This window comes from Quercus robur, chromosome 7 (genome assembly GCF_932294415.1).
Source record: "Quercus robur chromosome 7, dhQueRobu3.1, whole genome shotgun sequence".
NCBI lineage: Eukaryota > Viridiplantae > Streptophyta > Magnoliopsida > Fagales > Fagaceae > Quercus > Quercus robur.
Window position 1 is genome coordinate 25,252,680 of NC_065540.1, and position 18,781 is coordinate 25,271,460.

Genomic DNA, 18,781 nt, shown 5'->3' on the forward strand with positions numbered 1-18,781 from the left:
GATCTCACCACGCCATGACCACTCCGAATCCAACCCAGCTCTGGTGGCAAGCTTGAACGAGAGAGAGATGAGTCAAATTCCCAATGCTCTATGGAATTGTTCTTGTGAACTGGTTCCCATGAAGCCAAAGACTATTGAGCAAGCTCATTATAGTCACCACATCAACTGGACCTATCAATCTACTGCCACCTTATTGATTGTTCAACCAAAACATCTGCAAGCTCATGTGAGCAAAGGAGTGAGAAGTAAAGTATTAGAGAAAAGCAGAGAAAAAAAATAAAGGAAAAGAAGAAAAGGACATAGTGATTAACAAAGGGAGAGAAAAAAAAAAAAAGAAAAAAAAATTTATCCCAGTTGCTACAGTAACGACATATAAGTAAGATAGTACTGTAGCAGTATTGGAAATTTTTTTGCAATTCTAACAATTTGACAGTTCGGATGTGAATGCTCTTAGGGCAACATTTGTCAAGGCATGCCATAATCAAGCTTTTATCTTTTTAGATAGGTAGATTGTGGGAGATGAGGAAGTGGGTTCGAACTGCAAACATGGGCACCACAAATAATATAATTACCTCTATTTTATCAATTGAACTCTAATCAAAATGTATTTAACCAGGTGTTTTACATTAGAAATATTGTAGTGTGTGTATGTATGTGTTACAAATGTTGTGGTTGAAGAGAGTCAAGTCTATACATACATATCCTGCTTAGAATTTGTTTGGATACCGTTTATTTTGCAGAAAACTCAAAACATTGTAACAAAATAAATTTTAAATGTGTAAATAGTATTGTGGAACCCAGTTTTAAAGTTTTTTTTTTCCTTATGAATAAAGTACTTGCGGGTCCCGTGAACAGTGCACGAGATCCACTGGAAAATCATAATTTTGCTTTCTCTTCTTGCACGGGACTCACAGTGCACGTGAAACGCTCTTCTCAAAAAAAAAGAAAAAGAAAAAGGAAAACGTGAAACGTAGATGCAAGTGCTTTTTAGCGCTATCCAAATGAAGGTTTAGTATCATAATTAATACAAAGTGTAGCACAGTAAGATATGGACAAAAACATTTTTTTTTTGGTTATGGATGTAAGCTGGCGGCCAAACAACACAAATTCTTTGTTCTTCTCTTTTTTTAGTGTTTTTTCTCTACAATCTACGTTAACTTTAATTGAAAAGTAATCCATGAGTGATATTCATGTGTCAAACACTAACAAATATTATATTGAAGTTCTTGCTAATGCTATGTAAGCAAGAAAAAGATGGTGCAGATGTCCGTTGAACAGCGAGAACCTAGCGTTGGGGATGCGTAAGCTGGTGATAATAGTTAGCGTACGCAATTGAACCAGGATTAAAAATTGAGACTCGGTTAATAGAACGCAAACGACCTTAATTAGAAATATTTATGTGGGCTTAGTTGAGCCCAACTGCTCAAGCTCATGAACTAACCTTAAGTTTACTTCATTGAAACATAAATGGCCATGTCGTAAGTCCAACATTAATACATTCAGCAAAGAGAAGAAGAAAAAGGAACTTTCTAAAATGATTAATTTTACTGTAGTTTGACTCCGTATATGAATGGGGCAATAAATACAAATTGCTAGGCTAGGAAATACATGCCACTTTTTCCTTATTTGATTGGTAAGTTATTATAACTTATTACACATTCATATTGGGGATCTTAATAGGATCTGGAATCTATAAACTTGCACATTCATTTTGTAGGACAATAAATGTTTAATAATGACATAAATAGTTGACATTTTATAACCGTTAAATCTCATAAAAAACTATAGTTTAAAAAAGATGTAATTCTTATAATACCAGGTGTAAATAGTTAGTTTCTCTTTGTTTTATTACTAACAATATTAATATTGGGCCTTCTGAAATCTGAATCCTTATTTAGACAAATCCATAACTATAAATATAAATAAACAAAAAACCAATGTCTCGATAATAATTAAACATCTACAAAATCAAAATTTACCAATATGAAAATATAAATACTTCACAAACAAAAAGACAAATTTATATAAGCAATTGTTGCTCAACATTAATGCTTATTATGTGGGCCAATTACGAAAACAACTTTAGCACAGTTTACTTACTCATCCCGCCATTTGCAGGGGAAAATATGGTAAGCCCAAACCCCAAAAGTCCAGTAGATGGACCTCGAAATTGGTCCAAACCCCAAAAGTCCAGTTTACACATCCCGCCATTTGCACAAATTTGAAAATTGAATTTTCAAGAGAAAAAAAAAAAAAAAAAAAAAAGAGTTTGGTTTTCTGTAATATTAATACCGCCCATTATTTCATTCAAAAAAATTGCCAATTTCGAGTTTCCTTCGTTGAGAGCTTCTTGCTCTTTTTCATTGCCTATTCATCAAGAACAAACCTAAAACCCAACCCCTCTGTACCTCAGACTCTGTACCTCTCTTTTTGATCTAATTCTAACTTATTTTTCGGTTTTTGTTTCAGTTAAAACCATTATATTTACAATGCCTGAATCAAGGGATAGATTGGTGAGGCCTGTGGACCATGCTGCCATTTTCGCTCGCCGCAGAACGCCCGGTACTGGAATTCTTATTGACGACCCAGAAGTGGGTCCGAATTTGTTCGGATCCCCGGCCCCGGTCAGGCAAGTGGCGACACCGGCAACACGTGGACGGTTCATTGGGGGAAGGGGAGGCTTTGGAACTCCAAGACATGTGCGTGGCCGGAATCTTTACAGAACTCCGGCTTCGGGTCAGGAGAATAATCCAAGAACTGCGCAACGGAGTTCGGGCCGGGGCAGACCCAGGAGCAGTGTGCTACCTTCTTGGTACCCGCGAACTCCTCTTCGTGATATCACTGCGGTCGTGAGGGTAATTTTTGATTCTCAGCTCTTCAATTTTCATGGCTGCCGCTGAATGCTTGTTTCTATATATGAGTTTGTTATTATATAAAGGGCATTTTCTGTGCTTTTCTTTATATTTTGCTTTGGTGCCAAGAATTTGAGGAATAGGAGTTTGAGTTCAATTGGATTTAGTTCTTTAATAACATACCACAGTATGCCAGCATTATCGGAGCAAAAATAGTTTTGATGAACTTAGCTGCAGTTTTTGTTATGATTTCTTTTTGCACATTCTGCCGTGCTATCTAAATGGAACTAAGCAGGTAGGATGCATTGTGCAGAATTGAAGAGGAATTGAATTGTATGTGCTGATCAAATGTGCTAGAGGGATTTTATATATTAGGCACAGATTGTCTTTATTATCCAGTCCTTTAGAGACGGATAAAGTATGTGGTATTTTCTTATTGTAAGTGAGGATCCAAGCCAAACTGTTCTACAGTGCTGTTTCTTTTGCACAGAAACAGAAAGGTGTTCAATTTGTATGCCTCTGAGTTGTTGCTTAACTGGGAGGGCATTGTTCAGAGCTTCCAAATGAAGATAATACATTTGTAGGGTATCTTAAGCTTCTAAAGGAGTGACCTATGTAAAATTGAATGCTGTCCTTGCTGTATGTGTGTTGTCGAGTTTAGTAAAGAGTAAGCTTTCCCTACTAAGAATTCTCCTGTTTGTCTGTGAGGCCAAACCAACTTCTTGATGTAGTTGTACCGGAGAGGGTGAGATTTAATATCTGTAATGCTCTAGGACGTAGGAAAAACATAGTTTGTATTGTATACAAAATATACGCAGTGGAAAATTAACGATCTACTTCATTCACAAATGATAACATTTACTATGTAAATTTTAGAATTTAAGAATAAGAGAGCGTACTTTAGTGCAGTGAAATTCAAAACTAAAGACTAGAAGTACTTGGGAACACTTTTAATCATCACTCCAATTCCCTCTCAATTAGTTTATACGTGTGTTCAAGGGAGAATAAGAGAGTTGCTTACACTCACATACATACCATTTTCATATCTTACTTATACATTGCAAAATTCTGTAGATTTCTTTCTTTATATATAACTGATTATCTAATTGGGCTAGTCTTTTAGGCCATTTCAATTGGGCTTTAGTATATGGCTTGGAGTGGGACTAAAAGGGACAAATAAGACACTAGTTTCAATGGGTTTCGGGCCTTTCTATCAACTCTTAACAAATCTAAAATTATCATTAATTATATTTAATACCACTATATAAATATAATTGCTCTTTAGGCCTTATTAATAAATTATATCTCAAGACTTTATTATACATTCAATCCTTTCATTAAAATATTCGTAGTAATATAAAATCATGAATGTTGACTGATACTTTGAAGATTATTATATTTTAATATTTGAGTACTTGGTTTAATCCTTTAAGTTATTCATCGTATATTTATAAAATTCAATTTCATAAATATATACTTTAGTAATTTCTTATTAAAGTGGTTAGGCCTAACACTTTGAATAATTAAACTTATTAAACTTATCTTAAGAGAATATTTTATATCTCCGTTAAAAGATTATGAATTTCATCTTGAGAATATATGTTCTTTCAACATTAAATGTGGCTGCCTGATATATAGAGGTTTTGATCGTGACTTTAGATCTCACTCTTGATATATTAAAGCAACTTACACTTCATGATTAGATTTATTATTCTCTCAGGATTGAGAGTTTATGTAAATAGAAGTCGTGAGATTTATTATTCATTTGATAGTTGTTAGTAGAATAATAAATCTCACAAACTAAAAGTCTTAATTTTCATGATTAAGATAAATCATCTTAGTTGATATGTTATAGTCTTCATAGATGAAATGTCTAATTTTATCACCGACTACAAATTAAAATTTTGAATTTACAAAAAATTTGTGATTTATATCTTTTGTGACTAAATCACATAAATCACATACTATGTATCTCATAGATTATATGATAATATTCAAATATTCATGTTACTATTATTTTAGATAATAATAAAAACAACTTTATTAATCACAACATAATATCATACATAAAGTCATACATAGCATCATACAATAAGATTTCAAGGGCACATTTCTGCAGTGAACTGCAAATAATAGAATGGTTTAGTCGTATTCAAGGCGACTACCCTCCTAGAATAAAAGGAAGAAAAGAGTGTTTGGGTTAAATTCTTCTTGCCTCATGTTATTCATCCTTAATGCTTAAATACACTACAATGGAAATCAAGATGACTCCTAATAGAGTTCTATCACAAGATAGACCCTATCCTAACAATAACTTAATTGAATTCAAATAACAATTTATCCTAACACACGATAACTACTACTTGAGGCAATCTCTATCACTTGGCCCATGTTAGCCACTATTCGGCTCAGCCCTTTCTTCTAACTCCACATGCCCACGAGTCATAACAATTTCCTAACATACGATTGCCATATACATGAAATATCTTGAAGGGCTGTTTGCCCCTTTATTTTGTTGGGATGTTCAAAATTTTATTTTTCATAATCTAGATTGTTATGTTATCATGATTCTTGAGTTTCAAATAAATGGTTTGTATTTATGCTGATTGTGAGTGGGTTGCATTTCTTGTGATAGGCAATTGAAAGGACAAGAGCTCGATTGGGAGATGTCGAAGGCCAACAAATTGAGAGTACTGTACCTGAAGGCCAACAAATTGAGAGTACTGTACCTGAGGGCCAAAGGGTTCTTGACCCTTCTGTAACACAGTCTAGTGCTCAACTCAAGCACAATATATCTATGGTCTCTCCAAGTCTAGCTGTTGGTGTCAAGCCTCGTACACCTGCTGTTGGTAAAGTGCCAAAGATTCTGCTCGGAATCACTAATCAGAATGCTGGAGAATCAGAGTTTCTCACACCTCAGAAGAAACTTTTAAACTCGATTGACACTGTTGAGAAAGTGGTGATGGAGGAACTGCAGAAGCTAAAGAGAACCCCAAGTGCTAAGAAGGCAGAGAGAGAAAAGAGAATTCGTACTTTGATGTCTATGCGTTGATTCATTTCAACTTCCCAGCAGTTAAAGAATCCTTTTTTTCCTCCCAACTTAGACAACCAAAACAGAGAGAACAAGAGCACCTTCTATTTGAAAGACAGAAGGGACAAGAAACCTGTGCAGTGACACTGATCATCATCTGATGATATTAGGACTCCTCAAGTAGATTTAGTACAGATATCCTCATATTTTCTCTACTTTTTAACCTACGTTTTTGCATTTAACATCTAGCCGAAGGTCTAAGTATAGGATTGGTAGACACTTGTGCTTCAGTTCTCTGCTGAAAGTCTAGGTGTAGGACCAGAACTCCAGGAGCAATGTTTGTTTCTTGTTACCATCATTCTTTGATGGTTATGTGTAGAACTAGCTATTGTTTTGAGCTGATGTATATAATGGCCATATCACACTTCCTGTACCATTACTTTGTGTATGATAAGGAAGCAGGTTTCATCAAAGTGATTTTTGATTACAACAGAATTTTTTTGCTAAATGTCCGTTACAAATTCATATTTAAGGAATGTTAGATTTGATGGTCCTTTTGTACTTCAACCTATGACTTCATCTCTTTTCACAGCAATTTTAAATGAAAACATGCATTTATAATATGATAGTAACTTTTTGATGAACGAAGTACACTAGGTTTTTCAACCAACTCTTAATAGATCAATTTTTGGATTTACCATTAAAAGTCATTACTCCCTACCATAATAAATAATTAAAAGATGAGCATGCTTTACATGAGATCAGATAAATAATATCTTCTTTGCTAAAATTACTTGGGTTTTTCTATTGTGCTTGTGTTTTTCTTATTTTCACGATTTTTTTTTTTTTTTTTGTCAAGAGATTATTGTGAGCCCATAAATTATTTTCTTTAACTTGTCTTTAAAAAAAAGATGTTTTCACTCACATGGATTTCATTGTCAAATGTGATATTGTAAGGACTCAATTTGTAACGACCCCAAAATGGTATTGGGTTCGCACGTTAAGGGCCCAAACAATATAATTTGTAGAGTGTGGGCTTGAAAGGCTAGGCTTTGGTCACTGGACGGTAGTTAATCATGGTACTCATATGGAGGTGAACCATGTTTGCTCAAGAAGTCTTTCTCCTCGGCATGGCCTGGGAGGCTCTGGTTCTTGGCCTTTTTTCCCAGCCCCCTTTTTCTGGATTGCTTATTTCTCCTTTTATATTAGCCTTTACCCTTCCTCCAACGTCCACGTGTAGGTTCAGCTTTCCAGGGCTGATACTTGTCCCATCAGCCCATACCCAAAGTGGTTGGGGGTGGTTGTAAAAACTGAAAAGTATTGCTCTGTCTGGCACAGAGTATTTAATTGCAGTAATGACAGTCTTTCCTTTGTCCTTTGTCGCCATATTGTCTAGGGGTCCTTTCTCGATCAATGTGGAGGTGTTCAGCTTTTCCTTAAACTGTTCATATACCGCACTTGCACTTTCTTTCAGGAGCGCGTTGGGATGCCGAGGATAGAATCATCCTCGGCTATATCTCTAGGCCATTTGGACCTTCACTGTACGTCCTCGGCAATATCCCTCCTCGGCTCGGGCCTTGGGCCCTAAAGCAAAGTGGGCCGGGGTCACAAGCTCTTTGGCCCCACAGATATTATTTAGGGTTTTGATATATATATATTTTTAATTTAAAATTTCATTAATGAATGTTTATTATTTAGGATTTAGTTCATTGTCAAATGTGAGTCATGTGATATTATTTAGTATTTTACTGTTTTATGTTTTTTTTAAAAAAAAAAATTCATCTTGAAAAATATTTAGGATTTCTATATTTATATGTTTGTGAATTTGAAAGGAAAAAACGAGAAATATGAAATTATTGTATATTTGTGTGACATTATTTAGTGTTCTACTTTTTTACTTTTTCTTTTTTAAAATTATTTCATTTTGAAAAATATTTAGGATTTCTATATCTGTGTTTGTGATTTTGAAAGGGAAAATGAGAAACTTGAAAATTATTGTATATTTGTGTGATATTATTTAGAGTTTTATATTATTAATTTATTTCATCTTGAAAATTATTTAGAATTTCTATGTTGTGTTTATGATTTTGAAAGGGATGTGTATTTGTGCTTAAAAAGGAAATGGGAGACAAACAAATCTAGTTCCCCTCACCAGGCGCATGATCTTCCTTGAGAACCATATGTTGTCCCTTGCTAGCTATGCGTTCTACTTCGCCACTCTCACAATCATCTTCGCCATTGTCACCTTCTACCAACTTATCCTCATGCTCACCATCACCTTTATGCCCATTAAACAATGAGTAAGTGTATGAATCGGTAGATAATCATGTGTAATTGAGTGGAGTTTTTTATTATTGATATTTGTGTGTACTGTGATGCGAATGTGTGAATATTTGTTTTGATTGATAGAATTCTTAACTCCCAAACTTCTAAACCAATTTGGAGACCGCAATCCCCCATTATGGACCTAGTGATAGAGGAAGAGTAAGAGGATCCCTCACCCACTACGAATGTTGAAGGAAACAGTTCTCCTTCAATTGAGGTTGTGAATGGGGATGAGAATGAGGATTAGGATGCAAAGAGAAAAGGAAGTGTGCCTCAGATGTTTGGGCTCATTTTAAAAGAAAGAAAGTTAATGGGAAACTTAAAACTCAATGTCATCACTGTCATAAATATTACTTGGGTGATCCTAAACAGGGCACAAACCATTTGCATGGTCATATAGGGAGATGTCCATGGCCGTAGTTTAAAGATATATACGACAACAAGTGTTACTTAAACAACAAAATAAGATGGATGGAAAGATGAGTTTAATTCCTTACCATTTTGATCAAGTTAAAATGAGGAGCAATCTTGCTTGCATGATCATCCTACATGAATACCCACTTTCAATGGTTAAGCACATTGGGTTTAGAGAATTTGTGGGTTCTCTTCAACCCATGTTTAAAGTTGTTTCAAGAAACACTTTGAAGAGTGACATTCTTAACATTTATGATAATGAGAGGGAGAAAGCTTTGAAAATTTTGGACAATAATGAAAGTAGAATAGCAATCACAATTGATATGTGGACTTCAAGTAACAAAAAGAAAGGGTTCGTGGTTATTGCTACTCACTTTATCGATCAAACTTGGACTTTGCAAAGTCGGGTTTTAAGGTAATTCTTTGTTACTATCTGTTTTGAAGAATGAATATATGATTTATTAAGCCAATTGAATTGTACCATATGTTGTTGATTATAGTGTTTATTGAGTTATTTTATAATTATTCCTATTTTTTTTCTAGGTTTGTTTATGTTCCTTCTCCACACACAAAAATTGTTCTTGCTGATATCCTTGTAGATTGTTTTTTAGAGTGGAACATTGATAGCAAGTTGTCTACAATAACTGTTGATAATTATAGCACCAATGATGCCATGATGAAACTTCTCTTGAATAAGCTTGACATTAGTTCTCTTTTGTTGCATGCATCTATATTGCATATTGTTAGAAACAGAGACCACGTAGTGGAATTTTAACAATCGGTTATTCGACATACCTCTCTTGGCCTGAACCGACAATCACACAAGAGTTTTGAGATTGTTCTATGTTGTCCAAAGCTAGCCTCTACATAGACCAGCAAGTTAGACTCATTCTGTATTCCAGTTTGTATATCCCATGTACAAAGCGTTTCTCCGACGGTGTTGTACACTACTATAGTGATGCAACCATAATCCACAACCTAAGAGTTTCATAGCACTCTACAAACACTATGAGAAATACAGATTTCATTCTTTGTCTAATGGGTGCCACTCATTGTGTTCATATGCACACCACTCCATTAATAATGAGTGTGATAATAGGCATAGTGGAGTAGAGTAGCAGTTCAAGCCATTACTCCATAAATCTTAAATGTTACTCTTGGTGTGGTATACAGAGGGACATGCCTACTTTGGGTGTCTTTTTATTTTCCTTCTCCATTTCTAACATCTCCCACTGATCCACGTTGAGCATGGCCCTATTATCCATCTTTGAATGTGTTTCTCAGTGCTTTTATAATGGCAAGTAGGCATTGTACACTACTTTCAAAAGTGTGTATTACTAATACGTGTACAATTAGATGTTTTTATAAACATACTTCTGTGTGACCCTCTAGTGATTTTTGATTGGCTGTCACTCTAGCCCCTAAGACGAGTGAAACGGCCATAGGCCCATAAGTTTGTACGTGGTTGTCTTAAACCTCTAGCATTAGTTTTCTTTCAGCAAAAACGGGTTTAAGGCAGGAACTTCAAAAGTTTATAACTTCATCATTTCAAAACCCTTTTTGACGTAACATATATTGATTTAAAGGCTATAACATAGAGATTCATAATATGATATCATATTTTGCAAATAGAAATCATATAAGAGCAGTTTTGTCTTTAAAGTTTCGGTGTTCTAAGTTTTCTCAAACTATATCTCATGGCACACTTAGAGATTTGCTATGAAAATTAAGGCAGGTATTAATATATGTAATATCAATAACATCTATTAATTTAAATGCTCAGAATCAAAACTTGTCATTGAAGGCCATGAGAGGTGCATAAAAATTCATAGCATATTACAGAAGCATAAAACATATTTAGAACTAATCGTATATGCCTATGAGATTGAGAACAACCTATAAACACTTTGATACAAATGTAAGAAACAGAGACTACACAACGAAATTTTCACAATTGGTTTTTCTACATACCTCTCTTAACCTAAACCAATGATCAAATGGGAGCTTTGAGGTTGTTCTACATTATCCAAAGCTAGCCTCCACGCAAACCAGCAAGTTAGACTTGTTCTATATTCCAGTTTGTGTATCCCATGAACAAAACTTTTCTCCAACAGTGTTTCACACTAGCTACTAAAGTGATGCAAACATAACCCATGACCTAAGAGTCTCACAACACTTTACAAACACTACGATAAATATAGATTTCATTCTCTGTCCAGTGGGTACCACTCATGGTGTTTATATACTCACCACTCCATTAATATTGAGTGTGATAGTGGGCATAGTGGGGTAGAGTAACGGTTCAAGCCATTACTGTAACTCCTTAATGTTACTCTTGGTGAGGTATATAGAAGGACATGCCCACTTTGGGTGTCCTTCTATTTTCCTTTTAATTTCTAACACATATGAGGTGTGTTGCACATATCTTGAATTTGATTGTTTAAGATGGGTTGTTTCTTATTGGTGATGGTATTGAAAAGATTCATGGTAGTGTGATTTATTGGATTGAATCACCAAAAAAGAGGCAAAAATTTGATGAAAATGCACATCAATTACATGTTCAATGCACCAATGAGTTGGTCTTAGAATGTAAGACACGTTGGAATTCAACTTACTTAATGCTTTCTATTGCTTTGCATTATAAAGATGTTTTCTCTTGTTTAGCTAAACATAAAGAATCATATACTTGTTTGCCACTTGATAATGATTGAGATGTAACTAAAGACATTTGTGGAAGGTTGGAGTTGTTCTATAGTATGGCTGAGTTATTCTCTGATTGTAAATACCCTACATCTAATATGTATTTTACATTGGTGGGTGAGTTGAAAATGACATTGTATGAATGAAGCTTTTCCTCAAATGATATAATAAGTAGAATGATAGCAAGTATGCTTACTAAATTGGATTTTTATTGGGTTGATGTTAATGTTGTTATGGGCGTCGCTGCCATCTTGGATACAAGATATAAGATGAAGTTGTTAGAGTTTTATTATCCTAACATTTATGGTAAAAATTATGATTTGGAAATAGAGGCTATTAAAATTTTTTGGGATAATTACACTTTACCCACCTGTGGTTTGCCTCTAATTCGATGTGCTTACTCGTGGTTTCAATTTTGACACTTTACCCACCTGTGATTTCCTCCGTTAGTAATCTGTAACCCACCTCTGTTAAAAAAGAGGGGTAAATAAGTCTTCTTACACCCATTTTATGTCTCTCTCTTCCAAAACAAGAAAAAAAAAAAAAAAAAAAAAAAAAAAAAAAAAAAAAAAAAAAAGATTAAGATATGGTATTGGTTTCTCATCATTCACAAACATGAAGAACATACATAAACATGAAGAACATAAACCCAAAAAACTAATACAAATCAAATGAAGCAAAACCATGAGAGAAGAACAAACTAATACAAATCAAATGAAGCAAAACCATGAGAGAGAGAGTTCTTCGTCTTCTTCCTCATACTTATTTTTTGTGCCTGTACTAAGAAATTTATTAAAATCAAAGCATAACACAATTTACAACATGAAGAACATAGACCCAGAAAAATCAAACTCAAATCAACCTCCATAAATATATATTTGCCTTGTTGTCTCTCTTTCACCACAATGGTTACTAATTTGTTCAAAGAAAAAAAAAATTCAAATGGCTGACCACCTCACACTTGTTCTTCTTCAACAATCTCTCTCCAAACCCCAAACCCAGCCATGGCTAACCACTCACACTTGTTCTTCTTCAACAATCTCTCTCCAAACCCAGCCATGGCCGACCACTCACAGCTCATCTCCAACACCACCTTAGATGGTGGTTCTCAAGCTTGAACCTCCCTCTCTCTTCGATCTTTTGGAATCTAAAAGAATTGAAGCTTCCAAGCTCCTTCGCGGCAAACCCCAGCCACCACCATCTCTCCACTTCTCTACCCGATCTTTCCGAACCTAACTCTCAAACTCACTCTTCGATCTACCACAGTGGTGTGGAGGCCCTGCATAATCAAACCCAGGCTCGATGTAGGAAATTGTTGATCGATTTGGTGGTGGATCTAGTAATTCTGTGGGTTCTGGGTTGTTGTTTGGCTTTGAAATTTTCACTTTACTTCTATTATACCCAGCAAATCAAGTAATTTTTATTCTAATGTTCACGATGTTGTGATTTTTTCTGGTGGGTTTGTTGTTTGGCTTTGAAACCTTCCTCTCTCATATCTCTATTCCCTTGGTCAAGCTTTGCCGATCCTCCCCTTGGGTGCTGCTAATGTATATACAGTGGTTTTGTGTGAGTGAGATCTTGGATGTTGAAAATCAAAACTTTAGAAATTAAGTGCTGGAAATTGTTCATCCTATTTCTCGTGTTTTTAGTTGTATTTTGATAGATCTGTGTTTGTACTTTGATGGTATTGCTTGCTTTAATTTGTATTAGTTTTCTAAGTGTATGTTCTTCATGTTAGTGAGTGAGTTTTGGGAATGAGAGTGTTTTGATCCGTTTGGGGTTTTGTTTTTTACATATTTTGTGTTAGAGTAACGACTGAGGGAGAGGTGGGTTACGGATTACTAATGGAGGAAATCACAGGTGGGTAAAGTGGCAAAATTGAAACTACGGGTAGGCACATCGAATTAGAGGCAAACCACAGGTGGGTAAAGTGTAATTATCCCAAATTTTTTTATTATGAATTGCTTAATGAGTATGGAGATGCAGATGTGACCCCTATGGATAATGAAGGAATTTCTCATGATATGCCTAAACTACTTCAAATGATGTGTTACAAATTAAATATAGGTTCCAAAACTCCCTTGCATCTTTTGATTTGTCTGTCAACAATACTTCAAGTAGTTCAAGAAAACATGGGAGTGTTAAAATGGAATTTGATCATTACATTGATGAGGGAGTATTGAAGAGAAATTTGGACTTTGATATTTTGGCATGATGGAAAAGTAATGATCTCAAGTATCCTACTTTAAAAAGAATTGTGTAAATTTGTGATTTCCAACTAGCCTTTGTTGGCTTTAATTCCGAGCCAAATTTGATTATATTTTCTTCAATCATTTCCCTATATTTATGTGGGTTTAATTGTAAGGGATGACTGTGAAAAATTGTTGACGAATCAAGCGTCAAAAGAAGATCAGTAAAGTTCACAACTAGCTCGCGAGAAGCTCGTGAGAAAACTAACCCGCGAAAAGCCACATGTGAAGCACATGACTAGAAGTTGAAGAGTCATGCCAAGCTATCAAATTCACGAGTATTTGCAAGAAAATGCCATCTTGTGAGGTACCCACGAAACTCTCTGTTTGGTAAAAAGAAAAAGTGTTTTATTAGATTCTTTACACACACTATAAATACCCTCATTACCCTCGAAATGTAAAGAGTGTTTTTTAGAGAGAAAACCCTAGCAAAAACACTTGAGAGTTAGAGATTGTTACACCCACAATCACCTACACATTTTCTCTTGGTTTTCCTCTACTCCTACCTCTCCATCTCTACATCCTTGAGAGGTTCTTAGTCCAAACACTTATCACACCCAATTTGAGTGTTGAGTCAAGTTTTGGTGCATTTGGGAAGCATTGGAATGAGCCATTAAGTGGCAGATGCAATCAGGTTCAATTACGGGATCTGGAAAGCTAGTGAAGACATGATTCTAAGAAGTCCGTTGGTAGCAAGAGCTTGGAGGGCTCAAGTACATAGGGTAAACTAGGCTTAGAGGGTCTTTTGTTACTCGTGTACTTCAACTTTATTCACTAGTCGATTGATTTCGACTTGGACGGTCACGAAGAGGTTTTTTGCCGAGTTCTTCGGTTTCCTCTTCTATAACACATCTTGGTGTTATCTTTTGTTTGCATCTCTCTTCTCTACTCTTTAAGCTTTTCATTTATTGTTTGTTGTGGTTAGATATGGCTTTGAGTAGTGTTAATGGTTTATTGCGCATATATACTCTTATTCCGCACTTTGTAAGTTAGAGTAAAAGCAATCTAGTCATAATTTTAAAATTGAGGTTTAAACAAGCTTTAGTGTTTTCACACTAATTTGAGCTTTCAAATTGCAAGGGATATTTTAGTCATTCTTGTCACAATTGTTACTTCAGAATCTGCCTTTAGCACTAGAGGGAGACTATTAAGTCCACATCGTAGTCAACTTCAACCCAAGATTATAGAGGCATTAATGTGTGCTCAGAATTGATTATGAAGTGAAATCAAAGGTTAGCAATTGTATTTATAAACTGAAATCAAAATTGTATTTTTATATTTGCTGGTTATAATTTGAAGAAGTTTATTCAATTTTTTAAAATTCATTTTTGTTGTAAGTTCTTCAACTATGCTAGGAGATTGTACAATTCAAACAATTCTTGATGATTTGGATCCTAATGAAGAGGATGGAAGCTATGTCACAACTATGGGGGATTAGATTTATGTTGAAGACTTGAAGTTCTAGTTTTTGCTTTTGATGATGTTGATGTCTAACATCTTTTTGGCTATTATAATTTCCTAGACTTGTTAGATTAATTTAGTAGCTTTTTAAACTATTATAATTTCCTGGACTTGTTGGATTAATTTAGTAGTTTTTTAAACATTTGACTTGCTGAAATGGTTTGTAATGGTCCCAGACTTGTGGGATTTATTTTTGGACAAAGTTTAGCTACAAAACCAATTGTAGCCTTAGGCTCTGTTTGGGAGTTCATAAGAGAATGAAATGGAATATAATGGAATGATCATAAGGGAATGGAATGGAATGTACTTAAGTAAGGGAAATGAATGGAAAAGAATGGAATAAAATGGAATTAAGTAACCTTGATTGGATGTTTTAAAATGAAGGAATGGAAATAAATGAAAATGAATGGAATGTAAGTAATCTTGTTTGGGAGCAACATGGAGGGAATAAAATGGAATCATTTTATGACAATATTACTATTAGACCCCTATTTTAAAATAAAAGGTTGAATATATAGGGGTATTTTGGGAGTTTTAGTAAAAAAATCATTAAATCTAATTTCATTCTCTCCCATTCCTCCCAATTTCTGGGGGAATGAAAATTTGAGATTTTAAGGTCTCGTTTGGGAGGAGGGAATGGAATGGAATAGAAAGAAATAAAAAAGAATAATTTTAGAATATTCTTCCATTTTCTTATTTGGGAGTTTAAGTAGGAGAGAATGAAATGAGTAGGAGGGAACACTCATTCCTCTCTATTCTCTTAAAATCCCAAATTTTCATTCCCTCCGAAATTGGGAGGAATGGGAGGGAATGAAATTAAATTTAATGATTTTTTTACTAAAACTCCCAAAATACTCCAATATATTCAGCCTTTTATTTTAAAATAGGGGGTCTAATAGTAATATTGCTATAAAATGATTCCATTCCATTCCCTCCATGTTGCTCCCAAACAAGATTGCTTACATTTTATTCATTTTCATTCCTTTCCATTCCTTCATTTTAAAACATCCAATCAAGGTTACTTAATTCCATTCTATTCCATTCCTTTCCCTTACTTAAATACATTCCATTCCCGTATAATCATTCCATTCCATTCTCTTATGAACTCCCAAACGGAGTCTAAGGGAATAGAGAGGAATGAGTGTTCCTTCCTACTCATTCCATTCCCTCCCACTTAAACTCCCAAACAAGGGAATGAGCTTTCCATTCCCTCCATTAAAACTCCCAAACAAGGAAAGGGAAGAATATTCTAAAATTATTCTTTTCATTCCTTTCCATTCCCTCCTCCCAAACGAGGCCTTAGGCTACAAACTGCTCCAATAAGCAGACCTGTGTAAAAAATGGCATGTGCATTGCACATAATTACTTAAGTAAACTTAACTCAACTAACCCTAATTAACTACACAACCTATTAAAAAATAAAAAATAAAAACTAAAATCCCTATACCTATATGTTCTCTTTCTTTTTGACTTCTCTATTCTTTGTAAGCTACCCAGAAACCCAGCTCCCATTGGTCACCCCAAGCATTCTTCTCCACCGCCGGCCAACCCAAACCCTCCTGTTTCCACCGCTGGCCCACCTCAAATCCTCCTCTATCTCCACTACCGGCCCACCCAGGCCTTCTCCACTAAATTTCCCTTTTTCCTTAATAACCTTGATTCCTTCAAGAACTGAAGTGGATTTGCTAGCTGGTTTTTTTAAGTTCAATTGAGGTTTCAATCTAATTCCTCATCAGCTCTCACTTTCTTCAATTGGGTCAAGAATAATTTAAGTCTGAGAGCCACTATCTAGAATTATTGTATTATTGTTCATATTCTAACCTGGTTTAGAAAATTTTATCAAGCCATGAACTTGTTGCCTGAATTGATAGAAATGGTTAAGGTTGTTTCACCAGATGATGGTGATATTTTTGAAAGTTTGGTTTTGTGCAGTGAAGATTGTAATTGGGATCCAGTTGTCTTTGATATGCTTATTAAGGCTTATGTGAAAGCCAACATGATTGAATAAGGTTTAGGACTTTTAGGAGGTCTGTGGAGGTTGGTTTTGTCCCTAGTGTAGTTGATTGCAATTTTTGTTTGAATGGGTTGGTGAAGCTCAGATGTGTTGATTAGTGTTGGGAGGTATAAGAAGAAATGGGGATAATTGGGATACACCCAAATGTTTATACATTTAATTTTTTGATTAATGTTTGATGAATGGTCTTTGTAAAGAAGGGAAGGTTAGGGAGGCTCATCAGCTTTTTCATCAAATGGTTCACAGAGGGTTAAGTCTAGATACTATGTCTTATAATACTCTTATTTGTGGTTATTGCAAGGAAGAAAAGATGAAAGAGTTAAAGTCATTGTTGTATGGATGATAGGAAATGGGGTTCACCCGGATAGTTTTACTTGTTGAGTTGTTGTGGAAGGATATGTAAACAAGAGTAAGTTGCTTTCAGCTTTGAAATTGTTGTTAGAGCTTCAGAGATTTGAAAGTCCTATTTCTGCCGACATTTATGAATATCTAGTGGTCAAACTGTGTGAATAGAATCGGCCAATTGCCGCTAAAAGTCTTCTAGAAAGAATCTCTCAGTATGGTTATGTGCCTGGCCAAGAACCTAGTGAATAACTCTGCGAAATTTAATAGTTAGCTATCAACCAGTGTTTGCATCTTGTGCAATGTCATCTGAATTCTTTTTGGGTTCTTATTGCTAGACTTGCCAGGTTTCACACATAAGTGTTTATAAAAGAGATCATGCTTTAATAACACCAGAAAGCCAAGTATTTAGTCCTTTACCTGAGTGGTACAATTTATTATTAAAATGGTTATTTCTTATCTGCTAGTGCAGTAATTTGAATTTCTTTGACAATTATGTGGCAGAGGCATTAGCTTTGAAAGTTGAGATGGTGTATATAATAGACTGATTGTGTAAAATAAACAAAAATATGGAGGATGAATATGTAATAAAAGAAATTGTTAAATTTGGTGTGCCATTTGATATAGCAATATGCAGGGCATTAATAAATGGATACTGCAAGGAAATGGATATCAATAGAGCAAAATCATTATTGGGCTTCTTTGCTAGGGAATTTCAAATCTTCGATATTGAAAGTTACAATGCACTTGTGGTAACTAGGATTGGAAAACAAGTAAACTAGGATTGCAAAACAAGTCGTACCATTTTGAACCACAAACTTTATCTTTCACAATAGTTAAAATAAAGTCAGCTTAAATTGTAAATATACATAACTTTTTTCTCTATAAACTTTATCTCAAACAATAACTTAATGCATTTCAAATGGTCTAACAATAAAAAATAGTCTTCAATATGCCAATGGCATCACAATAAAAAATACTAAAAGGTTAATAGTTTGCCAATAGACTAACAATAAAAATAGTCTTCAATCTCTAACAAATAAATTTACATAGTCTTCAATCTCCATCCAATAAAGTTGCACCCTAACTCCAACCTATTTAGTGCTTTTTCCAATATGGTGCTCTTCTTGGATAACATTAGAAGTAGCTGTTGAAATCTGCAAAAAATTTCATAGTATATAAATCATCATTTGACATAATTTAGAAAAAATGATAAATAAAATAATATTTATGCTTAAAAAGCACGTGCGCACACACAAAAAATAAGTAAGAAACCAATTTAAAATATAAATGAAATAGTAATCTTGCTTATAGAGGGGTGGCAAAATGAGCCCAAACCCATTTGCCTACCCAAACCCACCCACTCTACTTAAGCCCAAACCCACCCAATTAT

At 34.7% G+C, this 18,781-nt stretch overlaps 1 protein-coding gene and 1 pseudogene across 2 annotated transcripts; both read left to right on the top strand.

Moving 5' to 3' along the window:
• The first annotated feature begins 2,321 nt into the window (after nt 1-2,321).
• On the top strand, nt 2,322-6,356 carry LOC126692904 (protein POLYCHOME-like). 2 transcript variants are annotated; one of them, XM_050388709.1, is made up of 3 exons: nt 2,322-2,855; nt 5,488-5,551; nt 5,582-6,356. In XM_050388709.1, exons 1-3 carry the CDS (start codon nt 2,490-2,492, stop codon nt 5,902-5,904), a joined length of 753 nt encoding a protein of 250 aa, XP_050244666.1. In that variant the 5' UTR covers nt 2,322-2,489; the 3' UTR covers nt 5,905-6,356. The 2 variants fall into 2 exon arrangements, with proteins under 2 accessions (XP_050244666.1, XP_050244665.1); XM_050388708.1 differs by having other exon boundaries at nt 5,488-6,356.
• A 2,367-nt stretch (nt 6,357-8,723) lies between these two features.
• LOC126691212 (pentatricopeptide repeat-containing protein At5g40400-like) lies at nt 8,724-18,170 on the top strand (annotated as a pseudogene).
• Nucleotides 18,171-18,781: the final 611 nt, after the last annotated feature.

Bases quoted from the DNA above. Each gene is read 5' to 3' on its own strand.
- LOC126692904 (XM_050388708.1), top strand. From the start codon at position 2,490: ATGCCTGAATCAAGGGATAGATTGGTGAGGCCTGTGGACCATGCTGCC. The intron at 2,856-5,487 runs GTAATTTTTGAT...TTCTTGTGATAG, and splicing joins ATATCACTGCGGTCGTGAGG to GCAATTGAAAGGACAAGAGC.